This window comes from Heterodontus francisci, chromosome 37, assembly GCF_036365525.1.
Source record: "Heterodontus francisci isolate sHetFra1 chromosome 37, sHetFra1.hap1, whole genome shotgun sequence".
In the NCBI taxonomy this organism is placed as follows: Eukaryota; Metazoa; Chordata; class Chondrichthyes; order Heterodontiformes; family Heterodontidae; genus Heterodontus; species Heterodontus francisci.
The window spans coordinates 8,597,590-8,617,229 of record NC_090407.1 but is presented as its reverse complement, the minus strand read 5'-3'; the positions used below and the strand labels follow the sequence as shown (position 1 = coordinate 8,617,229).

General features: G+C 40.2%; 1 protein-coding gene across 10 annotated transcripts in view; it reads right to left on the bottom strand.

Annotated features, from left to right (window-relative positions):
- The window catches only part of rerea (arginine-glutamic acid dipeptide (RE) repeats a), a 563,072-nt gene that overhangs the window by 278,614 nt on the left and 264,818 nt on the right, over positions 1–19,640 (bottom strand). For all 10 annotated transcript variants that reach the window (XR_010969624.1, XM_068017019.1, XM_068017023.1 and 7 more), the window contains 2 exons: positions 9,678–9,774; positions 9,457–9,561 (listed from right to left, as the gene is read on the bottom strand). Coding sequence is in view for 9 of the 10 variants with exons in the window: in XM_068017019.1 (XP_067873120.1) it covers positions 9,457–9,561; positions 9,678–9,774 (202 nt within the window). In the remaining variant the exon portion in view is untranslated. The remainder of the gene's footprint in view (positions 1–9,456; positions 9,562–9,677; positions 9,775–19,640) is intronic.

Sequence of the window (19,640 nt, the reverse complement as noted above, 5' to 3'; positions counted from 1 at the left end):
GTTGAGCAGATTAGGATTATTTTCATTAGAAAGACGGAGGTTGAGGGAGGACCTGATTGAGGTGTACAAAATCATGAGAGGTATAGACAGGGTGGATAGCAAGAAGCTTTTTCCCAGAGTGGGGGATTCAATTACTAGGGGTCACGAGTTCAAAGTGAGAGGGGAAAAGTTTAGGGAGGATATGCATGGAAAGTTCTTTACGCAGAGGGTGGTGGGTGCCTGGAACGCGTTGCCAGCGGAGGTGGTAGACGCGGGCACGATAGCGTCTTTTAAGATGTATCTGGACAGATACATGAATGGGCCGGAAGCAAAGAGATACAGACCCTAAGAAAATAGGCGACATGTTTAGATAGAGGATCTGGATCGGCACAGGTTTGGAGGGCCGAAGGGCCTGTTCCTGTGCTGTAATTTTCTTTGTTCTTTGTTCAGATGGGTTTTTACAACAATCGACAATGGTTTCATGGCCATCATTAGACTAGCTTTTTAATTCCAGATTTTTTTAGTAATTGAAATCAAATTCCACCTTCTGCTGTGGTGGGATTTGAACCATGACCCCAGAGAAATACCCTGGGTCTCTGGTTTACTAATCCAGTGACAATACCACTACGCCACTGCCTCCAAAGTCTCTTTCAAAAGCTGTTCTATTGCAGCTGGATGCTTGGAGATGCACAACAGCAATCCAAAATGATTTGTCCTCCAATTTCTCCTTCATCTCAAAGGGTAACTACGCAGTCTATACTCTGCTCCCACTCCCATTAGCATGGCATTGTGCTGCTCATCACTCGATGAGCAATGCATTACATTCAAATTTTAAGAACGTAATGATTCCAAACATAAAATTTAAGTTTTGTTTAAAAACTCCTGAGCATTTTGTTTGGTGTTCATCTGAAATTGCATGTTTTTTGATAAATGAAATTCATCATTTTGTGACTTCTTGCACCAAAGGTTGGTAATTCTATAGTGTTCTCTATACTGCCTAATTTGACAAACCACAACTCTGGAAAAGAATCCCCTCCTACACAAGAATGACTTCTTCAATTACACCTCTCGCTGCCTCCCACCACCCATCCAGCTCTGTAATCATTCATTTTTGATGCCTACACACTAATTGGAATATTGGAATAGCTAAGGTGATGTCAATCCTCTTCCCTCACTCTAATTAGCAGCAAAACCAGTGGAAAACAAAAAATATATTAGAAATTAAGTGTAGTGATGCTCTAAATGTTACTAGTTTACTTTGTAAATACTGTACGGCAAAGTATTTTCAAAGTGTGCTATAATGCTAACATATCAATTCTACTAAATTCTGGTGAACAATGCTTTTTTTTCTTTCTCCAATTTTACAATCCAATGATTGGAAATGGTTTCATTTTTTAAAAAAAATTTGAGCTTCAAGCGTCAGCTGGGCTCAGTTGATAGCACTGCATTTCAGTCAGACAATTACAGATGCAAGTCCCAATCCAGAATGTGAGTACACAAACTAGGCTGCCAATCCAATACACTGCTGAAGGAGATCTGCAGTGCCACGAGTTGAATTAGATTAAGCATTCAAGAAATAATGAACATGTACATTTATTCAGCATCTTTCACATCCTTGGAACATCCCAAAGCACCTTACAGACAAAGAACTACATCCGAACTTCAATCATTGTTATTAGGTAGACAACTGTGATAGCCAATTTACATATAGCAAAGTCTCCCAAAGAGCAAATTAGATTAAGAACATAAAAAATAGGGGCAGGAGTAGACCATACTGTCCCTTGAGCCTGCTCCGCCATTCAATCGATCATGGCTGATCTTCTGCATCAACTCCACTTCCCGCCCACTCCCCATATCCCTAGATTCCCTGAAACACCAAAAATCTATCTCAGCCTTATTTATACTCAATGATGGAGCATCTACAACCCTGTGGGGTATAGAATTCCAAAGATTCACAACCCTCTGACTGAAGAAGTTTCTCCTCATCTCAGTCCTAAATGATCAACCCCTTAACCTGTGACAGTGCCCCTATGTTTTAGATGCCCCAGCCAGAGGAAGTGACCTCTCAGTAATTACCCTGCCAAGCCCCTTCAGAATCTTGTGTGTTTCCATGAGGTCACCTCTCATGCTTTTAAACTCCAGACAGTTTACTCAGCTTATCATAGATTAAACCAATACCTCATTTGCCTATTCCTGTGGTTCTGGCAAACAAAGACCACAAGGCATTATTTGAAGAAGAGTTGGAAGTTCTCCTGGTGACCCTGTCAACATCCCTCCCTCAACCAGCAGCACCAAAAACAAATTAGTTGATCATTTATCCACATGTTATTTGTGAGTTCTGCTGTGCACAAATTGCCTACTGTATTTACTTATACATCAGTCTCTCAACCTCAAAATAATTTGTTGTGTAAGCTTTTGGGACATTGCTATGATGCATAATATGGTACTATATAAATAAAAGTCTGGCTTTTGCTTTAAGCTGGTGTATTTAACAGAGCTCTATATAGATTGTAAGCTACATTTAGCCACATTTGGTGTATGCCATACATTTGCAAATTCACATGCAATAGCTGTACTAATTTGTTGTATTTTTGTATTAAGTTTTATTTAAATAATAATGAACCCACACATGCCACCTAAAAAAAACAAAATTCATCCTGTTCTCATTTTCCACGCCTGTAAGCTATTAATCTTTATAGCTTTCAGATGTCAGCTCTATATGCAGACATATTAAAGGGATAGGGAAAATTACAAATGCAAGAATAAAAGCTCAAAACTTGAATAGAATCAGGAAGGGAAGGTTTGAGCATAGCCATGGATTTCAATAATTATTTTTATGCAAAACATTAAAAATTATAAAAACTCAAGATACCAAAATGTGTATTAATATAAGCACGCCTAGTCCAGTACCAAAACTGAAAACACTAGAAATACAGAGAAGGAGCGAACTTATACAACACCTTATCACAGCCTAACGATGTCCCAGTATGCTTGGCATCCAATAAGTTACTTTTGAAATTAAGTTACTGTTGCTACATCGGCAAGAGTAATTTTACTCATAGCAAATTCCTACAAAGGAGAAATATTGGCCATGCCAACATGAGAATTCCCTGTTCTTCAAATAGTAACATGGCATTTCTAATGTTCTCCTGTGTAGATGCCATGGTTCAACACCTCACCTGAAAGATGGCACCTCCGACAACGCAGCACTCCCTCAGCACTGTGTTCAAGACCTGCAGTGGAGTTTGAACTCCCAAATTTGGCTCAGAGACAAGTATGTTGAGTCAAACAACCACTATACCAAGGTCTTAAAGCGTGTGAAGAGAGAAAAGTTAGATTAACCTGTGGGAGGAATATGAGTCTGTCTTTTTCTCTTTTCACAGATAAATACATATTTTCTGTTAGCATTTCAAATATCCAGGTTCTTTTATCTCTACAAGCTAAAACCATTTTAAAACCACATTACAAACTACCGACAATACAGTACTCTTTGAATAACCAAACTATCACTGAAAATAACAGGCTGGGAACAGCACCGTAATAACACATGCACTATATATTATATGAAGTCAAACCAGTGTGAGATGATGGTCTGCTGAAGAGCGTCACACCTCACAGTTTTAGTGTGCTCTGCAATCTTCTGGATTATTCTACTACTTCTGTGTTGATGTACAATCAAAGCCACATTAGTATCTCGCAAATTATAAAATCAGCCTTAGTCTGGATTTCTGATGTTACTGCATATGAAAGATGACTCCTGTTCCAGCAGGATCTTTCACCAGTACCCCATTTGTATTACAGTGCCACTGACACCAGCAGCCAAAACCTCATTCACAGCAGTACACTGCAAGAAGTAGTGACAGTGGCACCGCAGGAGTCAAGAACAGCATCAGGATGGTGGCTTCTCAAGTTCGCAGCACTGCTGCTGACAAAAGCATAATGGCTGTGATGGATGGCATGGGCCTCCATTTTTCTTAGGTTGTGGGGAAGCTGCGCTATCAGTCCACCTGTACACAACAATGTGTTTTTTTTTTTCACACTTGACCTGTATGGACTTGTTCCCTTGTTTCGCTCTCCCCACCCACATCAAGAAGATTCGCAGACACTGATGTTTCTGAACCGTTATTGCAGCATAGGCATTTATGCTTTTTAGATCACTTTATATCGTGCAAAGTTTATATTAAGTCTTTGTAAAATACATCAGCACAATGTATACTCTTCTTTTGAAAGTGGACATCTTCAAACCACTAGTGCTTCCAACAGCAGTAAGATTATCAACAACTTCCACAACGTATTTCAGGGTACACCTGTGATTTTCAGTGCAATAATTTTGAATTACTGTAAATCAAATGACAAAATTCTCACAATGTTCGGTAAATATCCCATAAATTATTTTTAAAATAATGAACTACATCTTTTTACATACATTCATCCACAGGTTCAGATTCCAGTAAGTCCATGCTTGTCATTTTACATTGGCATGCTGTAGGCTTGTTCTAATTATCAGCCTCAAATCTGCACTAGTTTCAACACTGTGGATCAGAAAGAACTTGCATTTCCATTTATAAAGCACCTTTCACGGCCTCAGGAAGTCCCAAAGTGGTACACTTTTAAAGTCTAGTCACTGTTGTAATGTAGGAAATGACAGCAGCTGATGTGCGTACACCAAGGTCTCACAAATAACAATAAGATAAATGGCTAGATAATTTATTTTGGTGATGCTGGTTGAGAGATAAATGTTGGCCAGCATACCAGGATAACTCCCCTGCTCTTTTTTGAATACTGCCATGGGATTCTAATCCACCTGAGAGGGGAGACGGGGCCTCAGTTTAAGGTCTTATCTGAAAGATAGCACAACACTCCCTCAGTGCTCCACTGGAGTGTCAGCCTAGATTATGGGCTCAAATCTATGCAACAAGAACCATGGCTGACATCTCCTGCAGGTAAACAATCCCAAAAGTTTGATGAAAAACCGCCAAATAATTTAAAATATGGAGCTAATGTGTTGATTTACCAACGTTAAAATGGTCCTATGTTAAAGCAGATTTAGTCATTGGAAATTACGACACTAAACTATCAATAGTAATCTTTGTTTTTCACTCCAAAACAGATGTGAAGAGGGATACCAGCAAACTAGTATCAAATCACGACATTGGTATTTCTACTGCTTAAGCACTGGAAGAACAATAGCTCCCTCCCGAGTTGAGTGAGGCCAAGGGTAATGCTGCAACCAGCCAAAACAGGTTTTACTGAACTGCCAAACCTTTGTTTCACATATCCACTTCATTGAATGTAGCGAGGTCATATTCTATGCTGTAAATGATCATCCACGAGTTGAAAATTTTCCTGTACACATTTTTAAAAATGACCTTGAAGTGCCTGACGCTCTGATGCAAATGCCAGAAAACTATGAACTCTGCCAGTTCAGTAATAAGCAATATCATCTCCAACAGGTGATATTCTGCTTTGCTTTTGCACACAAGGGGCCAATTATACTGTGCTGCGCAAAGCCTTTTTAAAACTTTGAAAAAATTCTGGCATTACAGCAACTTATTTTTCATTTCTGCTGGTCAGGAAGAGCTGTTAACTATATTCAATCTGTAGAAATAGCCTGCACTTGGAGGCCAATAAATAACACTTTGTAAGTGTGGATCACTGACTTCTTTGACTCCACAGCAATATGTCTCACTCACTTTGTGACTGAAATGTGATTGGTGCTGCAGTGGTGCAAAAATTGCACAACAGATTACTCTAAATGTGTGTCAGGTAGAGATAGGGATGGGGGGGAAAGACTGTTGACAATTAGGGAAAAAATAAAATCCACATTATTAAACAGAGCAAATGTTTACCAAAGGGCGCTATTTTAGTACTTCGGGCTGGACTTGGTGCCGGAGGCGGGGTCCCGGCGCCGGGCTAAAAAAAAGTGTTGGGGGGGGGGGGGGGGTGGGGGAGATGGGCAAGATCCCGGCAGCGGTGGGAAGCGGCCCTTAATTGGCCGTAAATAGGCCACTTAAGGGTTTCTGGGTGGGAATGGTGTCGTCGGGCCTATCCCGCCACCAGAAAGATCGCAGGGTGACAGGCCCTCTGCCTCACACCCCCCCACCCCCCCACCTCCGATCCCACTTCTTGGGGGGGGGGCCTGTAAAATCCCGACCCTCATGTGGGTTTTCAAACTGGTATCTCCGGCATCTAAGGCGCCCACAAGGGTAACCGGCAGGGTCTCCAAAATCGCATTTCGACCCATCTCAACAACATTTTGTATTTGTTGAACTTCCTAAGATGTAATTTCTGCTGTTGTACTGCAATTTCAATTGCATAATTTTCCTTTAGATTCTCTACTGATGGCTACACAGGGTTAAAGCTGGTCTTTTTTAGTTGCTTTTACAAGGTCTGGCAGGCTGAAGTCATTTAATATGGGTTTTGGTTTCTGTCAAACCGAAGTTTAATATGCTGACTGGATGCAGACTCATTGGTGTTGGTTCTGTTGAATATGGTCTTTGTTAGGCAATTAACATGTTGTCCAGTCAGCTATCATTACAGCTTTCTTGACAAAGTTAATGGATTTTTTTTGAAGAAGTAACCATTTCGATAAAGGGAAGACAGTAGATTTTCGGACATGTTATGAAGTGCCTGAAAAGAGGCTTGTCAGAAAAATTCAACTGTATGGTATAGGAGAAAGTGCAGTCACATGGATAGAATGTTGTTTTGCAGATGGGAAACTAACTGTTAGGATAAACAAGTGCTGCTTAGATTGGAGAAGGATTGGAAGTGGTGTACCAAAATATTGCTTTTGATGTATATATAGATGACTTCGGCTTTAGGATAGGGTGCTCATGCTTGAAATTCGCTGACAGCACAAAAGTAGGCAGAATGGCAAAAAGCAAACAGGCTTGTAAAAGACTTCAGCAGTACAGACAGGTTAGGCAGACGTGGCAGAATTTGATGCAGATTACTGTGAGCTAATACATTCTGGAAGGAAAAATAAACACTCAATGGAAAGTTGCAGAAAGGTAGAGACACACATCTTGGGGTTCAAGTACATAATTCCTTTAAAGTGCAACACAAAAAGTCAAAAGTATTCTAGATTTTATAAATAGGGGCATAGATTACAAAAGTGAAGAAATTATGATAAATTTATACATTTGGTGAGGACATAATTAGAGTACTAAGTGTAGTTTTGGACAGATACCATTGCATGTTTCAAGGGTAAAGTGGATAGTATAATTATGAGAACAGATCATGTTTTGGATTGCTCTAGTGCAGAGCCGGCACTGTCACAATGAGCCAAATTACCTCCTTCGATGCTATAAAGGTCTATGATTCTATGGTTTTCAAAGTACTTGGCAGCTAATCTACATAATTAAAACTGCTGCAGTTTATTTATGCCTTTTATTCTAATAGATTATCAAAAGATCTTGGAACAAATCTGCCAAATTCACTGACACAGATGAAAGAATCAAAACTCTAGAGCTGTGCTTGTGATCAACAGCTGTGTCCGAGACCTCTGAAAAGGGGCAAGTCCATGATTGATGGGAATACTGTGATGGGCAGCTCTGTGGCCAGAATATTCTGGTGGGGACTCAGAACACCAGTCCATAGCAGCAGAGAAATTGGGCTGGTGTGAATCCATCGCTGTGTTTCACTATGAAAGTGAACATTCAATTTTAGGATGGATGACCAAAAGTCTGGTCAATGAGGTGAGCTTTAAAAGAGGTGGAGAGACAGAGGTAATTAGGCATGGTATTCCAGATATTGCGGTTTAGATGGCTGAAGATACAACTGCCAATGATGGGGCAAGGGCAAGAATGTGCAGAAGGATGAGTCAGAGGAATGAGAGTGTTGTAGGACTAAAGGTGGTTACAAATATAGGGATGGGAAAGGCCATGAAGTGACTTAAACATGATCTAGTGTAAAATCTAAAAAACGTGACTTTTTCTTTCCCCAAGTACAATATAAGCTGCTGTAGGAACAACACTTTCCCTATATTGGAATGTTTGAAAAACACTGTTATATGAGGCTTTTTCTATTTTTCTTTCTGCTAGAAAGGTTGGCTGGAGTCAAGCAGCAGACTTTGTCACAAAATGTAACCATAATGCGTACCAAGTGCAGGACACCAATTTTTCTTCTGCCTGAAATGAAACTCTATTTTCAGTGTTCCATCTAGCAAAACAGTTCACAGACTCGGTCACTGAATCTTACAGTAGAGAACCCACCACAATTTTTTTTTAAGTGGCTAAGAGGCTTACAGGCAATTTAGAGCAGCTTCTAAAATCAAAGTTTTGAGGTTAGTTACACTTATAGGGTCATAGCAAAGTTATTTTGGAATATTCAATGAAATGGCACATTCGGCAGACTTGATTTACAAAAGGCCTTAAATGTGGCAGCAACTACAAAAGATAAAACATTTTCAAACTTCTGTACTCATTATAGAGTCGCCTGGTTTAGGGTACATGGAACTTTTCATGAATTATTTACAGCATACACAGTCAAAGCATGAAACAATTTGGAATCACTGCCCATACAACTCGGCTTTAGAAAATTGTTGCATAGATAATGCAGTCCTGAGGCTATTTACCATATTGGTACAAATAACATATTGGAAAATAACACCTGAACCAATAAATTTTAATAATGCCACGACAATATATTTTGGATATGATATTAACGACGCTCACTTCTGCTGATCTATTACCATTATACTAGATGATAGCATTATACAGCTCAAAATGGTCACTACATAATCTGTAATTGCACTGCTGTTTTCCATAGTTCAAGTGGAATAGTACAGAAGTTTCATATGTCCAATATTAGACTTCACTGAAAACGCAGTGGAAACACGAAGCAGTGACAAATCCCACAGCAAGAGCAACTTTTTGTAATAACCAGATCTCCAAAGGAAAAAGGACAAATCAAATGAAAATTTCAGACCACTTTCAAGAGTGCTGAGTGCTGACTTTGTAAAGTATTAATGTACAGATCCATGGAATGGCAGGACACAGATTTAATTCCCCCACTTCAGTGACTTCCCAGTATCTCCTGCACTGTGAGAAGATGCAAAACGAAGCCCAGCATATTAACTAGAGGAGACATTTGATCTTCGGCTGCTCCTGCCCAACAGCTTAAAGTAGTGTTGGTTAAGTCCTGAAAGCAAATCATTCTTGTGTCTCAGTGTGGTATGTGGGGCGAGAAAAAAGAGGATGCAGTATCTTGAGAAGTAGCGAGCTGTAAAACTTGTCACTTTTAATATAAAATGGTACTAAGCAGGTAGATTTTTATATGTAGATTTTTAAGTGACTATGCTGTTCATTTGGTTTGAAAATAATTTTCCCTCAGTTTAGCTAACAGGTTTACATCCTTTATAATGTCTCGCCTTCAAATGCTTTGTCATTAAAACAGGCATCTTGGCATATTTGATTAACTAATATTAAGAGCATTTGTATATATAACGTTTGTCAAAATAAGCATTAACCTCCTTACCTTGTCTCTGGGTTATAGCCCAGAATGTAAAAAAATTGGTCCGGTCGTGGCTTAAACTCTCTGGCAGCAAATATGTCAGAAAAATGTATAATATTGCATTTCCCTCTGAAAGGAAAAAAATATATATAATTGATAATGTCATGAAATATTTCAAAACCAATTATTATTTCAATCTTGTAGTTTTATTCAAACAAATCATCACATTAATTACTCAAACTTGCCTGAGTGCTGCAGCATGGTAGGTGTCTACATAATCCGAAATGAAGAGCTCCCGACTCCTAATTACTGGGTCTGTGATCACAAGCTCACGGCCAGAATCTACAGGAAATGTAATTATTATGTACGTAAATGATTTTCACATATTTATTCAAAAATTCAGATGTAGGATGAATGGTAAAAATCCTAATATAACTGAACGCTGATTTTAAAAAATCAACATAGTACCCCGAGAAGATTTATGATCATTCTTATGACAGATGAAAATACATTGAAAATAACAGGCTTTGTCAAATCAAAACAAGTCATAACAACGGGGCCTGATCAGAAGTGACCTTGAGGTGGCAGCTCTGAATCTGAGTGAAATCTGTACCAGAATTCATCCAATAATACTTTTCTACATCTGTCTCCTATAAATATACTGTCCAAATCTTTGTTGCAATGTTTCACTATTTTTGCCCATCAATTTGCTCTCTTTTCTTTTTATTTTATTCCAATTCAATTGGCAATTGCCACTGATTTGAACAAATACAATGTTATATTAAATGCCAATTTTTCAATATCTAGAACATTTTATTGCTTTAAAAGTTAAAATCACCCAATCACTTTTTGAAGTTACACAACCATTCAAAATCATACCGAATTTTTAATTTAAAAATTGAACATGGTACCGAAAGTTCATCTTTATTGAAAGCAAAAATTCTCATCAAATACTCACTAGGCGTTAATTAATGTCATATTTACTTCAATTTTAAGAACATCACTTAAGAGATCATCACTATTTGGCCCTCCAACTTGTGGAAGAGTAATTCCAATGTGGATGCCATCCTGACGTAAGGAGGTACATTTGATTTCTACAGAAGATTCCCAGCAACAACATCCCTTCATCCACCGCCCCTTCACCCCACCACCAGGCAAATAATCTATCTAACACAAGCAAATTTGCCTCCCATTTGAGAATTGATTTAGAATCAGATTTTGCACATTCCCGGTTTATACTAACAACTGTTCTGTGTAATCCAAAGCCTCATGTATACTGTTGACTCAAAATTAACAACTTGAGAGGCACAATTTCTTGTGTACATGCACATATCATATGTTTGGGTGTGAGTTCTAACAATATTATCCCCTTAATATGGGAAGTAGAACTAATGGGAAGTGGTATGTAGAGCAAAGTGGTTACTGTTGAAAATCCAGCCACTGTTAGCATGCAGTCTCTAAATTAGTCCAGTCACAAAACCTACCCTAGACATGGCTGTACCTCAAGCCAGGATTGTTTCAACCCCAAAATTCATTGGTCAGAACAAGCTGGTAGAGAGGGTAAGAGAATGGAGTTCCTACAAAATATACAAGGCTCCTTTCTAACCCAGTATTTAAGTCGTCCAAAAAATGATAGATTTACGACTGGATCTAGTATTGGGGAATGAACCAGAGCAGATGAGAAGTAGGGGAAAATCTAGGCAATAGTGGCCATAATATGCTTTAAGATAATAACGGAGAAGGACATAAGCATGACAAAAGACCAGGACAATAAACTGGAGAAAAGCCAATTTTAAGGGACTGAGAATAGAGGTTGGGAAAATAAAATGGAGAATATTGGCAAACAATGATGTGGAACAGCAATGGAAAGCATTTAAAAATGCGTGTGACAGAATCCAGGAAAAACACATTCCACTAACAAATTAATCACTAATGTGACAACATGGATGAATAAAGATGCAAGAGAAAAATTGAGGGAAAGGAAAGAGACAGGGGAGAGAATGACAAGGGAGAATACAAAGACCAGCTTAACACCGATGGTAGGAAAACTAATGGAACCCTTACAAGAGAAAAGTGAAAAACATCTAGAAACCAAAAATACAATAATGAATAGTCAGCATGGATTTCAAAAGGGAAAGTCTTACTTGACCAATCTCACTGAATTCTTTGAAGAGATAACAAAGAGACGAGGCTAATATTGTGGATGTACTTTAGATATCTAAAAGGTCTTCGATATGGTGCTACATCATAGATTGATGAATAAGGTCAAAGCATGCAGAATGGGGGAAAGTAGCAGAATGGATGGCTGCCTGGTTTCAAGACAGAAAGCAGAGATTGGGGTAAAGGGTAGCAATTCAGAGAGGCAGTGGGTGGAAAGTGGGGTAACACAAGGATCACTGTTGTTCACAATTTACATTAATGTTTTAGAGTTTGGAATGAAAAACACAATTTCTAAATTTGTGGATGGCACCAAATTGGGGCAGTGGGAACAGTTAGTTCTGAGGAGGACTACAACAATTTTCAAGAAGATATTAATAAATTTGCAGAATGGACATATAGTTGGCAAATGAATTTCAACACAGATAAATGTGAAGTATTACATAATGTCAAGAAAAAAATAAGAGTGTCACATATTATTTGGAAAATAAAAATTTAAATGGAGTCGAGGAGTGAAGGATCCGGAAGTACAAATACACGCATCAATAAAAGTAGGTTAAATAAGCCCATTTTTTAAAAAAACAAACTGAGTACTTGGGTTTATTTCTAGAGGGATAGAATTGAAAAATGAGAAGTTATGCTCAACTGGTATTGAACCCTGACTGCAGGACATATAGGCTACATAAAGGATTTACAAGGACGATACCAGAAATATGAGGTTATACCCATCAGAAAAGGAAGAGGAGAAAAGGCGGCTGTGGGGTGACCGAATAGAGGTATTTAAAACAATGGGAAATTTTGATAGAGTGGACACAGAGAGAATGTTTCCACTTGTAGGGAAGAGTAGAGCTCGAGGTCATAAATGTAGGATAGTCAAGAGGAAATCCAATAGGGAATTCAAAAGAAACTTTACCCAGAGAGTGGCAAGAATGTGGAGCTTGAGGCAAATAGTATAGATGTATTTAAGGGGAGGTTAGATAAGCATATGAAGGAGAAGTGAATAGAGATTTATGCGAATGGACTTAGATAAGGAAAGACAGGAGGAGGCTCAAGTGGAGCATAAATGCCAGCACAGAATGGTTGGGGCAACTGATCTGTTTCTGTGTGGATATTGTTATGAAAGCGCTTCCATCTTTTAATATTTTTTGAGGACTCGTGTTTAAAATCATGGAAATTGATTCATTTAAAAGACTGAAGAGATTCCATAGATGCTGGACTTTGTTTTATTAAGAAAGGTTACTGGAAGAACTTTGGGACTTAGTTTAAAAACACACTTTCTGGCAGTCACATGTCTTCAGTTAAGTAAACAGTAGGAACCTTCTGACGAGGCGAGTTGTTTACAGAGTAGTGACTGTAATGAGTTTTTTTAAATGTTGTCTGATGCAACATTAATGAGATGCGTGGAGTTAAATTATGCTGAAGATCTCAAAGGGGTTTATTACAACTAACTATTATATATAGTACAGAGCAAACTATTTACAGTCCTTCCTCTAGGTTTAAAGTTGCAGAGTAACTCTGGCTCTGAGTCACATAACTGCATTCTGGTGCTTAGCTCCTTAGTATTCTAAGATCTTAAAGGCCATGTGAGCCACATGGAAGATGGCAGGATCCCCAAGGACACATTGTACAGCGAGCTAGTCACTGCTATCAGACCCACCGGCCGTCCATGTCTCCGCTTTAAAGACGTCTGCAAACGCAACATGAAGTCCTGTGACATTGATCACAAGTCGTGGGAGTCAGTTGCCAGCGATCACCAGAGCGGGCGGGCAGCCATAAAGGCGGGGCTAAAGTGTGGCGAATCGAAGAGATTTAGCAGTTGGCAGGAAAAATGACAGAAGTGCAAGGGGAGAGCCAACTGCGAAACAGCCCTGACAACCAATTTTATCTGCAGCACCTGTGGAAGAGTCTGTCACTCTAAGTATTGGCCCTTATAGCCACTCAAGGCGCTGCTCCAGAAACCACTGACCACCTCCAGGCGCTTACCCATTGTCTCCCGAGACAAGGAGGCCAAAGAAGAAGAAAGAAAGAAGAAGAAAAGGACATCAGTCTTAAAGGCAATCATACAAAATCCCCTTTCTTTCCAAAGATAAATCTCGTATGCTAAAAGTAAAAATTAACAAAATTAGATATCAAAAATATTTACACATGTGGAGAGATTATGAACTTTTTCTTTATTCATTCAGGGATGTGGGCGTCGCTGGCCAGGCCAGCATTTATTGCCTATCCCTAATTGCCGTTGAGAAGATGGTGGTGAGCTGCCTTCTTGAACCACTGCAGTCCATTTGGGGTAGGTATACCCACAGTGCTGTTAGGGAGTTCCAGGATTTGATCCAGCAACAGTGAAGGAACGGTGATATAGTTCCATGTCAGGATGGTGTCTGACTTGGAGGGGAACTTGCAGGTGGTGGTGTGCTCATGTGTCTGCTGCCCTTGTCCTTCTGGGCGGAAGAAGTCATGGGTTTGGAAGGTGTTGTTGAAGGAGCCTTGGTGAGTTGCTGCACTGCATCTTGTAGATGGTACACATTGCTGCCACTGTGCGTCGGTGGTGGAGGGAGTGAATGTTTAAGGAGATGGATGGAGTGCCAATCAAGCTTCGTCCTGGATGATGTTGAGCTTCCTGAGTGTTGTTGGAGCTGCACTCATCCAGGCAAGTGGAGAGTATTCCATCACACTCCTGACTTGTGCCTTGTAGATGGTGGACAAGCTTTGGGGAGTCAGGAGGTGAGTTACTCGCCTCAGGATTCCTAGCCTCTGACCTGCTCTTGTAGCCACAGTATTTATATGGCTACTCCAGTTCAGTTTCTGGTCAATGGTAGCCCCTAGGATGTTGATAGTGGGGGATTCAGTGATGGTAATGCCGTTGAATGTCAAGGAGAGATGGTTAGATTCTCTCTTGTTGGAGATGGTCATTGCCTGGCACTTGTGTGGCGCGAATGTTACTTGCCACTTATCAGCCTATGCCTGGATATTGTCCAAGTCTTGCTGCATTTCTACACGGACTACTTCAGTATCTGAGGAGACACGAATGGTGGTGACCATTGTGCAATCATCAGCGAACATCCCCATTTCTGACCTTATGATTGAAGGAAGGTCATTGATGAAGCAGCTGAAGACGGTTGGGCCTATGACACTACCCTGAGGAACTCCTGCAGTGATGTCCTGGAGCTCAGATGATTGACCTCCAATAACCACAACCATCTTCCTTTGCGCTAGGTATGACTCCAGCCAGCGGAGGGTTTTCCCCGATTCCCATTGACCTCAGTTTTGCCGGGGCTCCTTGATGCCATACTCGGTCAAATGCTGCCTTGATATCAAGGGCAGTCACTCTCACCTCACCTCTTGAGTTCAGCTCTTTTGTCCATGTTTGAACTAAGGCTGTAATGAGGTCAGGAGCTGAGTGGCCCTGGCGGAAACCAAACTGAGCGTCACTGAGCAGGTTATTGCTAAGCAAGTGCTGCTTGATGGCACTGTTGATGACACCTTCCATCACTTTACTGATGATTGAGAGTAGGCTGATGGGGCAGTAATTGGCCGGGTTGGACTTGTCCTGCTTTTTGTGTACAGGACATACCTGGGCAATTTTCCACATTGCAGCGTAGATGCCAGTGTTGTAGCTGTACTGGAACAGCTTGGCTAGCGGCGTGGCAAGTTCTGGAGCACAGGTCTTCAGTACTATTGCCGGAAAATTGTCAGGGCCCATAGCTTTTGCGGTATCCAGTGCCTTCAGTCGTTTCTTGATGTCACGTAGAGTGAATCGAATTGGCTGAAGTCTGACATCTGTGATTCTGGGGACTTCAGGAGGAGGCCGAGATGGATCATCTTTACATGTGCAGAAGCTTAGTAGCCCACATATCGTTTCAGTGGTTTGACAGCTTTTCCTCAGGGAGTTTGCATCTCAGCTGTTGCTGTTTTTTCTGAGGTTCCTCCCTTTCAGCATTCAGTTTCTGTTGCTGTCCCTTCAGCCTGCTGATATACTCTGTTGCTTTTCTCAAGATGACCATCTTTGCGATCTTGTCATTCTTGGAAAATTCCAGCACCTCATTTCAAAGATCCAACAGACAATGCTTCAATTCATTCCTCCTCTGCCTCCTCAGGGCATTGCGTGTCCATTGCCTCTCCTCATCCTCTGTGTCTGAAGGTCTTGGGCTCAAGTTCGAGAACTTGTTAGGGGAGGAGTACTTGGCCTCATGGAGGTACCTGTCCGTTCTGGCTCATTGTGGTGCTGGCAGTTCTCTAGAGAGCAGAAGCAAAGGCATGGCATAATTGTGCCGTTACTGGATTTCCAGACTGCACTGTTTGACGCTGGCCAGAATCTGCGAGCAGGTTCCCGTCCGTGGAGATTTCCCCTTGCTCTCTTCTGCTGTAGTGACCTCATAGATGGTTACGATGTTGAGGTCCTTACACGCTGGTAGTCCTGCCACTGCTGGTCCGCTCATGTCTACTAGGTAGAATGTTTGTGGTTTCCGTGCCAACTTGCCATATTTGCATTGCATTGTTAATGTGCCACTGCAAGGGATGGCTGACCCATTGTATGCAGATAACTTTTCAGTTGTTGGTTGTATCACTGATTTCCGACGACTCCGGTACATATCTTTGAGTATTCGGACTAGTAGGATATTTGCACTAGTACCGGTGTAAATCTTGACCTGAGTGTATGTTTGCCAGTTTTCTTTGGGCATGTGATGTTAATAGTGGCAAAAACTTTCAGTTGTTTGACTTCATCAATGTGATGTGTCAAGTTCACAATGTGGAAGGCCTGTTCATCTTCTGGCTGAAAATTACTCATCGAGTCTTGTCTCAGGCCCATTTCGTTGTGGACTTTGTGTATTGGCTTGCGTTTACTCAGCTCTCTGGCGCTCTCCTTGCTGCTGTTGCCCTGTTGCTGTGCCTGTCTTCTGTTTGTCTGTGTCCTTCTGCAACTTCTGGCTACATCTGGGAGCCAAATTCCTTGTATAGGCAGGCCCAGTGTCCTTTTGCACTGCACGCCTTGCACAGGTCTCGAAATGCCAGACAACTTTGCCATGAGTGGGACCAACCACACCTCCCACAGGGCTTGCTTGCCCTTTTTGACCAGGTTATCATGCCGATACTGTTGACTGCACTTAGTGCTTGCAGGTGCTACTGTCCAGCTACAACGGCTTTGTATTTCCTGCCATCTTCCAGCTATGCATCGATGCTGTGACCTTTCTTTCTCCCCCCAAGAGGTCTTCCTGAAACACTTCAATGGGTGTTGATATGATCACCAACTCTATTATTCAGTCCAACAGCTGAGTTTCTGAGGAGTCGCGTTCCTTGCCCTTAATTTGGCAATTACTGACGATCTGGTCTATTGATTCCTGTGGCTGTTGCCTGTAGGACATCAATTCCAGGTGGTTAATTCTAAAATTCACTCGTAATCGGAGTTGATCTTCCAGCACTTTCCATATCTTCACGGGATCTTTCTGGTCCTCGTCAGATAATCCAGAGGTGTTGATTCTGTGTAATCCTTCATTTCCAATTGCTATTAGTATTTTTACAGTCTGTTTTTCTGGTCTGCAATTACTCGGTCTCTGAAGCATAACTGCATTCTTTATTTGAACAGTTGGAGCTTAGATAGGATATCCAAGGCCTTGCCGTTCATGCTGGGAAATTTGGTATCCATATTTCTGCTGCTCTTTTGTTTTAAAACCTGCTTTAAGACTTCTTCTATGACTCTGCATTGTTTCCCCTTTAAGAAACTCTGTTATTTATAATAGCTACTTTGATTGACAGGAGCAGGTGTTTGCTAGTGCTGTGAGTTTACCTTGCTTCCAGCACTTAAGCCGGTTCTGCTTACACAGCTGTTCAATAGGCAGCTCAATGGGTTTTTTTTTAAAGAGTTTTTTTATGTTCTTTACACAGCAGTGTTTTTTTTTACTGTGGCTTTGTGAATGGAAGCTCTTAATCATGTTTGAGTAGTTTAATGGATTTTTTAAAACTTTGGCTGTGTAGATAAAAGCTCTGCAGAGATCTGGGTTTTCCCACGATTTTCAAACAGACACCTCCTGTAATGGAGCCAACCTCAATCAGCTCGGGAAAGGAGGGAAGTCTTGCCCGGTTTTTTTCCTGCATGGAGCCTTTAAATAAAAGATTTTTTGAAGGACTTCAAAGATTTTTTTTAAAGCAGTATCCTTCGCCTGTCGGCACAATGACTCACCCGATTAACTTGCAGCCTGTCATTCTGTGCTCTGGCTTCTACAGCTTGAGGTAAGTTCTTTTTTACTGTTTGAGCCAGTATTTTTCTTGAACTTTCTCTCTACGGCTGTAGGAAAGGTCGTTTTCAGAGCTGTTTTAACAGTGGTCTTCAACCTGACACTTTTGTCTTCTCAACACTGCTGCCACCATATAATGGGTTCTTTTATGTTGTCTGATGCAACATAAATGAGATGCATGGAGTCCAGTTTGCTGAAAATCTCAAACAGGTTCATTACAGCTAAACTATTATACAGTAAAAAACAAACTATTTACAGAATCTTCCAGTAGGTGTTACAGCTGCAGAGTGACTCTGGCTCTGAGTCACATGACTGCATCCTGGCGCTTAGCTGATTAGCATAGTAAGATCTTAAAGGGACATCAATCTTAAAGGCAATCATACAACAGTGACATGTCTAGATTTATGGTGGTCAAGAGTTGGTTTCATTTTGGATATTGTTTTGGTTCAGTTGGGGTTAAGTCTGCTAAGAGAGAAGCCACAAGCTCATCATTTTTCACCTCTGAGAAACCCGGAGAATCCAGTGTGGTTTGATGCTGCATTTCTCTTGAAAACCCTGTCAGACTAATCCTCGATGTCAACTGAAGAGAACTGCTCGAAAAAGATCCTGTATTTGAATGCCAGAATAAAGCACCAGCTTGGAACATACCATATCTTATCCTCTTCCTTCAAAAATTAACAAGTATTTGGCCAGTTCTTTTTGTCTTTTTTGTAAAGAGATCTCTGCAGAGAAAACTTCTTTCTGTGTGTGCGTGCATGTGTGGTGGGTTAATTTGGAATGGAAATTTCATATTTCAACCTATGTGTTAATAAACTTTGCATCTTTACAGAAGTCTTGTTTTATAATAAATTAATAATTTTATTGTTTATTAAAGAAACTTGGTTGGTGGATTTTATTCTGAAACTAAAATAAAGTATTTAATTGGCCATATCGGTAACTGGGTAAAACATTTAAATATATGTCATGACCTGTGGAGAAGTGGAACAAGAGAAAGACAGTGCACTCCTCCAGCCTTGGTCATAACAATATTCTATCTAATTCTATGTTTCACCGTAGAGTTCATATTTAGCTTGCCACGCATCCCCTTACAAACCTATTCTTTAAACAGCTGTACCCAGAATTACTCTTTCAAAGTTGCTGCACTTTTGAACAATTTTCTGAATTATTCTGAAAATATTTTATTGCTTTCAGCTTTATGATTTCCACCAAAAAGTACAACACTACAGCTCCTGGTTGGTGACATCACCATTGAACATTGTTCAGCTGCTTCTCATGAAGTATTGACAATTGCAAGTGGGAAAGAGCTGGCTAAAACTTCAACTTCTTGCTTTTGTAAATAAGAATTAGGATACTATGATTACAGATTTTTAAACCATATCTGACAGAACACAATTGTTTTAAACTAATCTGTATGAAGAAAAAAATTATGCAGATATAAAGAGGACAAATAATTGTTCACACAGCATATGGGCTCCACATAACCCACTAACAGTCCGAGCTGAATATTGAGAGAACAGTAAATTTCTTTATAAGGAAATCTCTAATTTTAGTCAAACTGATGATACAATTACTTGAGAATCAATTCCAAATTTCACTTCCATCTGATCCATGAGATCAACATTGGCTAATTTTTTTGTACATTAGCACATGAACACTTAAACCTTTGCTATTACCAAAATAAGGTAAAATTCATATGCACTGTGTTTTATGGTTGTAATTCGCTTATATGCACATTACCCAGATTTCCACTGCACCACCATGTTAGCTATTCTTTCTGAAGACATTTATATACCATATGATACACTACAATTCACAAATTAC